Here is a 12,500-nt window from a genome sequence, read left to right as displayed (position 1 = left end):
GAGAGAGAGAGAGAGAGAGAGAGAGAGCGAGAGCGAGAGCGAGAGCGAGAGCGAGAGCGAGAGCGAGAGCGAGAGCGAGAGCGAGAGAGAGAGAGATCAATATCTTATAAATGCTATCCTGAAGTCACAGGCTAGGACGACAAGCGAAAGAAATCTATATGAGCATTACCCTACAACAATATTTATTGCCATTAACAAAATAAAAAGAAGGAAATATTTAATGTTTAACTGTTCGGCAAAGTAGAGGTAAACTGTTGTTCTTACTAAACAGAAACAAAGGGAAATGATAATTTTTTCCCTTGGGCTCCCAGGTAAAGATCCTGGATCCGCCACACACACACACACACACACACACACACACACACACACACACACACACACACACACACACACACACACACACACACACACACTCACACACACACACACACAAACACACACACAAACACACAAACACACAAACACACAAACACACAAACACACACACACACCACACACACAGGAGAGAGATAGACAGACAGGCAGACAGACATATAGATAGATAGACAGAGAGAGACAGAGAAAGGAAGAAAGAAAGAAAGAAAGGCAGAAACACAGACAATGAGACCAAGAAACGGAGAAAAAGGTGCAGTTAACGCACCCACATCACATAACATCTTCCCATCCTCCGCGATCGCCTTCCGTTCGTGCTTCTAAGCGACCACATGACGAAAACATTGAGGATGTGGATGTCAACGGGATTATGATACCCACAGTGAAGGACCCGATGTGAAGGACTTGTTTACTCTTTTCTTTCAAGTACTTCAAGATGATTGAGTCCTGCTCGAAGAAACGAATGGTTATAGCCATTGCCTGCCTTATTAGGTGAGCTCTTGAGTGATTTTATCCCGAGTGAAAGTCAGGGCTAGGGTGGAGGTGACCAGTTTCGTGGGGATTGCACGTCCCTAAAACAAGGTCTCATACGGACCCAAAAATCAAGACCTAACCTTTCTTACGTTCTAATTACTCCCTAGACAAGGTGGACAATCCCCCCTCTATATTCTCCCTTTATTAGCCACTTATAGAAGACGCGACATTAAGAACTCTGGCTGTGTGAGGTTATTGTGGATATGCAGCGGGTATTTTCATAATTTCGTGGTAAATATGAGGCCGAAGCAGCAGATCCTGTGATGGTTATGAGCCTATTACTTATGCTTTATGAGATGATAGTGTCTGTTTCCTTCTATCTTCGTGCATCACACTCGGTAATATTAACCCAAACTTAACAGTGATTACCATTAGGAAAGTCTTTTTAAAAGAAGAATAAGTTGTTTTACTTAAAAATTCCTCCAGTAGCAATTACTATTATTTCCTAAGTCTGCACTGTTACTTAAAATAGGAATTTTTAAAGGCTTACAAAATGGCAGATTCTCGTCATTCTCCATCATACAATTCTGGAAGTAACATTTACTTCAAAACTCAGATATAATGTTTTGTTTGTATACTATCCAAGTCTACACAGCTAATATTAGACCAAGATAGAGAAAAAAAGGTAATTTTTCTGAATACTGTTGCATAACCAATTGGGATGATTTTGGTGTTGATGGATTCTTCTCACACTCTAGTACACATATATAGAGGAATTATGCTGCAGAACCCCCAAACCCCCACATTCTTATCCTTCTGAAAAACAAAGAATCCTCCACATATTCATGGCAGGATACAACCAACTTGCAGGGCAAACACAGCAATATATAACCTTGGAATTATAAGTTAATAACCTTATTGATAGATGCGGCTGAGCTGGAAAAGTGATTCACTCATGTTGTACCTTTGTGGTGGATTCTTTGTCTTTCAGGGCAGGAGTTAGGGGCACCAACCCCTCAGGGGGGGTCACAGGGGGCACAACCCCCTGCATTATACATTGCAGTGACTTATTCATTGTGTATTATTATTAGGGTTACATATTTACAGTATTCTATTCATATTTTGCCCTGCTATTGGGGCCAAATTTATTGCAAATGGGTGTGGGGGGGGGGGGGGCATGATTTTGATGTATTTTGATAGTAGAGAGTGAGAGGAATCCATCAACAACAAAATTATTGTGATCAGTTATACTAAGGTATTCAAAAAGTTACCCAGAAAAGTGTAGGACATGGACTTTCAACAAGAAATCATTATGAAGGAAGTAGTTTTGGAAGCTCTAACCCTTCATGCAAAATTAAAAAATAAGAACGTCAAATAATCTGTAGTCTCAACCTTTCCTCTCTATACCAAAGAGGTCTATGAAGCCCTATTTTTATTCAAAACTTATAATCAGAAAAATGATTTGTGGGAAATGGAGTCACAAAATGCAGTTTATTTGACTGGAGCATAAAGCATTTGCTATAGTCTTGTGCAACATCACGATGCAAGTATAATTTCTCTTGAGTAGCACAAAAAGTTGTTTTCTGAAACTTCCACCTTAAGGATAGCAAGAATTCTTGATGAAACTGATCTTGCGTAGCTGTGAACTTGTATACACAAAATAGCATATGATATTAGTTATCATATTTTGTGAATTTACAATTTTCTGTTTTTTATGCAATTTATAGGTCATTGAATATCAATTGTACTTTGTGATTTATCCTTCCCATAGTGGTTCAGTGGTTCAGCTATACATCAGGGCTTCTAGATTAATAGTTGAGATTTTGTCATTGCTTTAGAGGCTACAAAGTATATTTGGCATGATATGTGCTCTTTATATACCCTATACATCAGTACTTGAGATAATAACTTTTTTTTCTTGTTCTATTTTGACAGTTTGTCAGTGCTTGTTTTGATTATTGAGAATGAGCTAGCTCCTAATGACACACGCCCCCACACGCACACCACTGCTCACCCCAACATGACGCAGCGAGATATGTGTTACCTGCATGAAGAATTTAGTGAGCTTGAAGAGTGTCAGCCATGTTCAGGTAAGATCTCTTATTTCTATTTTTATTTTTTAGATTTGATTGATTCATTCATTTATTCATTAATTCAGTTATATATTTACTAACGGTGAAATATAAGAGATATTTCCAATTGTAGTGAAGAGCAAGGAATAGCTAATTTTTTTTTTTAATGTACAGAAACCTTGTCATAATACCCTTTTTTATCAAGGCAAAGATACACTTGAGAGGTTATTGATGATTGGCAGAATGCAAAGAACATAATTGTATTTCAGATGAATATCATTGACAGCCTGTTAAATGCATCTTCCTCTCATTAAAAGAGGGTAGTTTGATAAATAGAGGAAATGACTAGTAATTGATCAAATAGGTTAATATTAATTATATTAATATTAATAATAATAATAATATTTTTTTATAATAACAAAGTACAATAGTTAAAATAAAAATATTGATAAAAAAATGAATATGAATATTCATGTTTATTACTTATATTTCACATAATTTGTTCCCCAGACTTGTATGTTTGTCATATTAGGGTGTTCGGTATTCCATAGACATTATTTCATCACACATCAGAAATACCAGTAAGAGGGTCTGGAAAATTCATTGGTATCATGTTTGTATAATGTATGCATTATAAATTGCATTGCAGACCTTGAAATTAAAAGTGGAAGTCCACCGGTGTGTGGGTCAGCGAGCTATCGCCAAAAAATAAAATGCAAAAGGACTGGAGAAGTTTTCAGAAAGTAAGTAAGATGACCGCGTTTAGTTCTCTGTAATACATAGTCTGTTATGTTCTTGTAATTTACTTCATATAGTTCATTTGCTTGTTTCAGTCATGTTTATATGTTTTATAAGTATAGATATCCATAAGTGCTATAGTACTTTTTGTTAGAAACAAAAGGAGGCTCAGAAATGTGTATATATAATTTTCAATGCATTAATGCTCAAAACTTTTTGCATACCAGAAAAAAAGTATTGAGAATCTTGCAACCTCCTGATTAGCTTTGACAAATATTTTAGTAGTTTCACATACACACATTTTTTAACATTACTAAATTGCGTTTCTTTACAGATGTGACCGTGTGGTGTGGTTAGAAGAACGCCATTTTTGGATCTTTGAGACAGTCATGGGGATTGTTGGGCTAGTATCAGGTCTGGCAACAGTGTTTAGACAAAAGGTGTTAGACCATCGCATTTTGCAAAGAATACAACGACAGGTGGCAGCTGGAGTATAATGTTTTTTTTATTTTTTTTATTTATTTATTGATTGATTGATTTTATTTGATTTAATAAGTATCTTGTTCTTTCTAGTGCATTTGTTTGCAGAAATTGAGATGTATATCAAGATTAACAAAATATTGTTAATTAATATTTTTCATGAATGATACATAGTTAGTTCTTATTTATTGTTGTTATTATCATTAGCACTATTATTATTATTATTGTTATTATTAATATTATTATTATTGCTATTATTATTATTATTTATTTTACTTGCAGTGTGTCATGTCCTTAAAGTTCGAATGTTGATCAAAATGTTTTCACTTCTTTCTTTCTTTTCATGTAAATGTAACTCAAAGAATATGGTCAAACTTCTCCCAATACAAAATGTTTTCTAATCTGCTTATTATAAGCACTGTAAATTTGTTTTTATTGTGCAGAAGGTGCATATGCTAAAGATATTTTTATTTATGAGCAAATGTGTGGAGATGAATTTGTAAAGATGTGGGTTAAAGAAAAGCTTTTATTTTGTTATACAAATGTGAGGTTGTGAAAGATGGTTTGGCAGTTGATCCAAGTTAGATAAGGAAATCACTTGATATTATCAAATCTCTTGTAGTGAAAAGAATGGAATATATTACAATGGGCACTCCCACAGATGTAATACAGAAATATAATTTTCTAAGTTACAGAAGTATAACTTTTTTTGTAGAAAGGAAAAGATAAATATATAATGGGGTTCATTTTTTACAAGCTTCACAGGGACGTTACTAAAGATTCATTGCTGGGGGGGGGGGGGGGATAAGTCTTAACGAAAGAAGTTTGGATGTACTCCCCCTAGATATTTTAGTTCATCAACCAGTGAAAAATCTATGAAAATTTGTGGACAAAATTTGGCTGAAATTATACCTGTATAGCTATCTCATTGCTTTTCTTACACACTTTAACCCCTTGATTATTAATTGATATATTGTATTAAATGTTGATGTTTTGATAAAGACTGAGATTGAGTATTGGAGATAATTTATTGTAAGGATAAGATTAAAAGGGAACTGTAGATATGACAAGGAGATGAAAAAGTCATTTCACATCACTAGTCACTAAAAATTTGTTTTTAGGCTAAACATTAAAGGCTGTCATATTAATTTTTTGTATACATTCCTTTGGAACAAAAAAACATTGTTAGGTGATTGGTAATGAGATACATAAATATTTCATTAAATTCAATAGCCCCTGTAGTTTACAAAAATGGATTTTAGCAAAGGATCTCACAGTATTTCTTGTGTGTTTTATGTATGCCATTGTCTTGGACGTGATGACCATGAGTGTTCTTGAATGTAATGCTTTCATAAGAATCTGTCTTTTGGTTGGTCCTCAAAGCAAGAATTCAAGTAGATATTTTGGGAAATAGCAAGCCAGAAATACTTGTAAGAATTGTCCCAGTGTTTCAGAGGATCAGTCAAGAATGGTACGTCAAGTTTCAAGATGTTTGCAAATATTCACACAAGAGATTTACACTATATATCACTTTGAATGGTGACTGTTTCCATATATGCTAATGAAATACATCATATACGTATGCTTTATTAAAACAGATCAGAATTTGACAAAAATAAATCTTCCACATACAAAGACTTCCATTGTTCTTGAAAATACCAAAGATTTGTTCTGGTATGGGGTTCCCCCTTTCCACGTTTCGGTATTTATTGTATTAATGGCTAATACTTTAGTAATAAGATTATGAGAAAAGAGGATTATTACGGGGAAAATATGTTTGATAATGTTAATATATTGGAGATTGTTTATGGCTATCAAAGTAAATAAACAGGAATTTATACACTAATAATAAAGTGCCAATACCTCATATTCGTTTCTTTATAGACTGATTAACACATGTTTCAGGTGTGTTGGTTTTGTCATGTTATACCTTTTTGTTTTGTTTTACCTTATAAGGAGGAATTTATTCTTATGGAAATTTCTGTATATTTGTAAGGTAAAACATGTTTATCCCTTTTTTGTCTTATTTTACTTATTCCTACACATTAATGTTTGAAAATTATAAATATATTGTTGAAGAAATATATTGATGGATGTTATTTCACCATTAATACCAGATAAAGTTTAAAAGTCTAGAGCACTATTTTTCATTTTATTAGCTGAAATTAAGAAGGAAAAAGGGGAGAGAGAATTATATATGAAATAGAAACAAAAATATAAAAGAAGAATTAATAAGTTGTATAAAATTACAAAATTACATGAAATCAAGACAATAGAAAAAAAATACAATAGGCCAAGGAAGTACATATTTGTGTGTGTTTATAAATATGCAAATATAAAATGTGTATAACTGTGTATATATATATATATATATATATATATATATATATGTATTTATATATATGTTTTCTCTTTTTCTCTCTCTGCCTATATATCTATATGTGTGTGTGTGTATGTGTGTGTGTGTGTGTGTGTGTGTGTGTGTGTGTGTGTGTGTGTGTGTGTGTGTGTATTCATGGGTATAAATTGGTAAATTAACATAGTAAAAAATCACTTATCGAAATATATTATGTTTGTAAAACGACAATGAATAAGTATTTAAGGCAGGTAAACAGATAAACATAGGTACACACCAAATATACCCTAAAATAGAGCGCAGAGTAGATGGAGGCATGAATATACAAATTAAACTCAAAATTTGTTGATAGTTTCGTAATACACAGTTGCCAATTTCTATGAGAAACGAGCCATTGTGAAAAATCTACGGAACGACTACGTCACCTTTCAAGTTACAGCGTTTCAAGGCAGTCCCATATATGGCAATCGACTCTTGTTTTGTTAATAATCGTCTAAATCTTGGTTCTGTCGTGAATTAAAGCTGAACAAACTTTAGTATACTGAACTACGGTTTATGCAGGTTTTGTCCAGTGAATTACAGGTGGCTGAAAAAAAACATGTACGGAATTCTGCAGAATATCCTTAATATCAACAAATATCAGATGAAAGGCAACTCGTACAAGTTAACTGGTAAGATGAATGAGAAAAAATATAACTAGTTTCAAATGCATGGTCTCTATATTTTTGTTTAAAGAGGTGCCACACATACACTGTTTCCGTGTTTTGTTTGTTTTCCTTATTATAATTGACATTTCGCCTGAATGCGATAATTCCCAGTTGTGTGAAAATTATCGTTTTCGCCGACATTTTCCGATGCCTCTTTCTGTTCAAGATCATATGCTGTAGCAATGCAAAACAAATCTATTTATATGAAACTATTTAGAAAATACAATCTGAAGTAATGTAAAATAATTGTCAAAAACTTTCCTGTATTTATGATTTTAATATTTGCTAGGCAATTAGCTTTTCGGATTGTTTACATCTGTTGGTCACGCACCCCCCCCCCCCCCCCGACTGAAAGCAGGTGGCAAGCAGTGAACATACGAAGGTATTTAGAAAACAGGCCAACAAACTTTCAAAGATATTACATTTGGAGTCTAATAAGAAATAAAAGTACACTTGTTCATATAGCCGCTTTATATCGCTTCCTTATAGCCTTAGTATATGATCATCGCCATAAGCCCGGTAAAGGACTTCTCCAATTCTATTAACATATTCCATAAGTATATCTTGTATGATATTTTCCTAATTTCTCATTCCAACTTCATGAGCGTGAATCTCAAAAAATGAATTTCTAATATCAAAATTACTTTTAAGAAAATATTCATCATCCAGAAATGACCAACATATATATGCATTTGAAAGCGTATATTTGAAAATATTTACTAAAAATGCTGTAGAGGAATTTATAGGATATGATCACACTTTTAAGTGATTTAATTCCATAATGTCTTTGATAAGAAGATAAACTATACATATTTTATCATATCAAGAATATAATTGTCTCTTTTTCCGTGTCAGAAGGGGTTTATAAAAATGATGTCAAGATCATGGAATATTGGCAAAAATCAATGTAAAACTCATGCCTTCGGTAAAGGGTTTGTGTTTCTCTTGCCAAGAGAACGCCGATGCTGAGCACTAACAGCATCTTGTTTTCTCCTCTAAACTGACTTTATTTGACCAATTGTGTGATTCAGCTCTTGAATCACTGTAGATTCCAGTGGCGTGGTGGCTCCAAATTGCCGGGGGGGGGGGGGGGAATGATCGTTTTTGGCGCCCCCCCCCCCCTTCTCCAAGAGAACTATGCCTAAGGTTAATCTCTAGGGACGCAGCTATGCCGAGTTGTCATCTTGTTTACATTTTGTTTTGGAAGGCTTTTGGCGCCCCTTGACTCCTGGTCGCTGGGGCCCCCCCCAGCCACCACACCACTGGTAGATTCCTTTACTTGACTAATTAAGAAATGGATCAATGTTGGTATAGGATGAGAGCAACAAAAAAACAAAATAAATGTTGCATTGAAAACCTTCATGATTGGTTCGGGACGAGAGTCGCGTCCTTCTCATATTTCATATGACCTAGGAAAATTACCAAGAAATACCTGAAAATCTTTTTGCATTTCTTTAATGTGGATTGATAATATATGTCCTACTTACTAACTTATGTCTAAACAATTTTGAATTCTAGTTGTTCAGTATTCCATTGCAGATTCAGCATTCCTTATTATGTCCATTAGCATTTGACATGGCATAAAACTCTTTTAGTAAAATTGCAAGTGAGGAATGTCATTGTCGGTTACATTCGGGATATCCTCAGTAAAATTAAAACATTTTGCTTCACAAAATAGCAAGGGAGAATATTATACATAATAATATACCGACCATTTGGTAATAATTATTGATAATGATTGTTGTCATTATAATAAATAGAATTATGTGTGTATATTAGTAAAACAAGTGCATGGAAAAGTTCTCTTTTATTCACTCTCAGTGGCCATGTTCAACTTTCTTTGTATATGCAAGGTCTGGAAGTGGAACTCTGACGAACTCCTGACGCAACGTAGGGATGGGCAGTTGAATGGAAGACACCCGAAACTCAACTCCTGGAATTCTTGGCCAAACGAAATCGTGACCAAAATTCAATCCTACGTTCTTGTAAGAACCATCTTGTCTATAATACGTTGGTTGCGCATTTACAACTGCAGTGAATGCAACTACAAGCAGAATAAAACCCTTCATTGTACTGATGATGTCTTTCAGGAGAAGAACAAGCAACCAAGCAATTACCGAAGTAAAGAGGTGATGGCAGTGGACATACAACTTCAGGTTTTCTAACTCCTAGTTCCTCAACTGCCAGCCATTCCCTCTTTTCTGAAGATATTTCAGGAAAAGGAATCAGGAAGCAGTCAAAACGTTTATCTCCCTATTTCTAAATTTTCACATTAATTGAATCTATAGACAGGAGTTCTTAATCTGGGGTCCATGGATGGATTTTCAGGGAGTCCGTGAGGATCAGATAAAAAATAACATTACTTCTTTTGATTGTTTACTTTAAAGGTTAATAATATCTTGGATCTGTGTAATGCTAATGCCACCAGTAAAGGATTGTGCTTAATTTCTTCACACACTACAGGAGCTTGTGTTGTAGGGTGTGTGTATATATATATATATATATATATATATATATATATATATATATGTGTGTGTGTGTGTGTGTGTGTGTGTGTGTGTGTGTGTGTATGTATGTATTCCTCGTTTCCATCTCAAAAAAATATATATTTCATGTCAAAATTGCCATTAAAAAAGTATTCATCACCAAGTAATTATGACAGTTGTGACATCAACTGAACATAAAGAATAAACATTTAAAGTGATTATCATAAGAATCAAAATTATAGATATTACAGTGATTTCACTCCATAACACTGACGCAAAAGTAAGATATACACTAGAGTATTACCATCATTGTTATCATTTAAAGACTATCATTATCCCCATTTCCACTTAAGACAAGGTATTTGAAAAAAAAATCCTATCAAAATCCTGGTATGGATCAGCCATTAATGTTTTAATAACATCTTATTTCTTTTACTTTTGTTTCGTTTTTACTAAAAGATTCTGAGAAAAATAGGCTACAACTGCTTATGCATTTGCAGGAAAGCTTAAACGAGGCCCACATGTGTTAGTATAATAGTTACCCATCTTAACAAGGCTATATTTTCTATGATAACCCCCTTAACAAACGAACCATATTCTATGATTTTGATATAGTTAACCATTGAAATGATGAAGTATTTTATGACAATATAGCAGTTTCTATATCGGCGTTTCCTTATACATATACGTCAACTCTCTGTCTATCTATGTCCGCCCACTGTTCTGTTACGTGCTTTTTTAAGGTGGCGAGCCGACACATCATCGCCGAGTGCTTTCTCTTTATTCAATTCCCCCTACCTACTTTCCTCCGCTACATTCTCAGCACCCTCTTTCTCCACCACCAACTCCAACCCCCTCCCCCCTTATCTCTCTCTCAACCACGCCCACTATCTCACCTTCAACTGTCTCTTTTCTCTAAAAAAAAAAAAAAAAAAAAACAGTTCCTTTTCTCCCTTCTATTCCCTCTGTCTGATCAACCATGCCCTACTACCCTTAACTCCCTTAAACTCCATACCCTTTTTCACCTTCAACCTTGCTTCACCCCCCCCCCCCTAAACCCCGCCCCTTTCCCCCTAAATCCCGCATCTTTCCCCTCTAAACCCCGCCCCTGTCCCCACTCAACTCCATTCTTCACTTCTTTTAACCCCTTCAACTGCCTCAACCCACTCCATTTTGGTATTACCGTAAAGAAGATAATGGCATGAGAATCAGAATTAAAAGTTTGATTGAAGGTGATGATAACAAAGGAAATTATACTGATGCTACTAATCATAAAAGTAATGGTTATAACAACAGCAGCAACGTTGTGTTTTAATTACCAAAACACTTACTGCCACAATCATAATTATTATCATTACCATTTCCTCCATCCACCATCATCGTTATGATCATCATTATAAAATCACTATATTTTGTATTCAATAATATCTACCCTTACTTATTATCATCACGCTTTTGATCATTGCCATCATATAGATGAACAAAAAAATCTTTACGTGTCTTTTATTTCGCTGAAATCCGGAAGTTCTGAGTCGTGTGATGGTTCTAGCAATCTGTGTGTGTGTGTGTGTGTGTGTGTGTGTGTGTGTGTGTGTGTGTGTGTGTGTGTGTGTGTGTGTGTGTGTGTGTGTGTGTGTGTGTGTGTGTATTTCGCCTGAAACGCAACCCAGCGTCTGTATTTGTATTGGGTGTCGATCTCTGTACGAAGTCCAGTTTTATGTGAATTTTGATAATTATAATAATAGTATCGATGATGCGAAATAATGATAATGATGTCAGTGAAATAGTAGTAATGATATCAGTGGTGTTGACAATAGTAGTAATGCTAATGATGATGATGATGGCGATGGTGATGATAATGATAATGACGATAGCAATACTGACAATGATAAGAAATAGCAGTAACAACGATCGCGATGACAATGATAACAATAATAATGACGACAATGATAATGATAGTAGGAATGATAATAATAATTATAATTACAATACTATTCATGCTACTACTACTACTGCCAGTAATAACGATAATAATGATAATGATAGTAATGATAATGATGATGATGATGATAATAATAATAATGATAATAATAATAATGATAATAATAATAATAATAATAAAATGATAATAACAACAATAATTATAATTATAAAGATAATAATAATGATAATGATAGTAATGATGATGATAATGGTAAAGATAATGATGATATTGATGTCGGTAATAATAATAATGATAATAGTAATAATAGCGATTATAATAACAGTCATAATACTACTACTACTACTAATGATGATGATAATAACAGTAATATAAAATAATTATAATAACAATAATAGCAATGACATTAGTAATCACAATGATGAAGATAATGATATATATGTATATATACATATATATCATATATATCATATATATCATATATATCATATATATCATATATATCATATATATCATATATATCATATATATCATATATATATATATATATATATATATATATATATATATATATATATATGTCTCTGTGTGTATATGTGTGTGTGTGTGTGAGTGCAGTGTGAGTGTGTGTGTGTGTTTGTGTGTGTGTATACATATGCATACACATGTCTTTATATACATATATATGTACGTACATATGCATATATATATATATATATATATATATACATATATATAAATCTGTGTGTGTATGAATTAATAAATAAACACACACACACACACACAGACATATATATATGTATATATGTATATATGTATATATGTATATATATACATACACACACACACACACACACACACACACACACACAC

At 33.6% G+C, this 12,500-nt stretch overlaps 1 protein-coding gene across 1 annotated transcript; it reads left to right on the top strand.

The window, feature by feature from the left end:
• The first annotated feature begins 707 nt into the window (after nt 1–707).
• On the top strand, nt 708–6,001 carry LOC125026301 (protein JTB-like). Its single transcript, XM_047614637.1, has 4 exons — nt 708–864; nt 2,782–2,936; nt 3,568–3,661; nt 3,991–6,001. Exons 1-4 carry the CDS (start codon nt 809–811, stop codon nt 4,151–4,153), a joined length of 468 nt encoding a protein of 155 aa, XP_047470593.1. The 5' UTR covers nt 708–808; the 3' UTR covers nt 4,154–6,001.
• Nucleotides 6,002–12,500: the final 6,499 nt, after the last annotated feature.

This window comes from Penaeus chinensis, chromosome 6 (genome assembly GCF_019202785.1).
Source record: "Penaeus chinensis breed Huanghai No. 1 chromosome 6, ASM1920278v2, whole genome shotgun sequence".
Lineage (NCBI taxonomy): Eukaryota > Metazoa > Arthropoda > Malacostraca > Decapoda > Penaeidae > Penaeus > Penaeus chinensis.
Note: the sequence above shows the minus strand (reverse complement) of the source record. Positions and strands in the feature narration are given on the sequence as shown.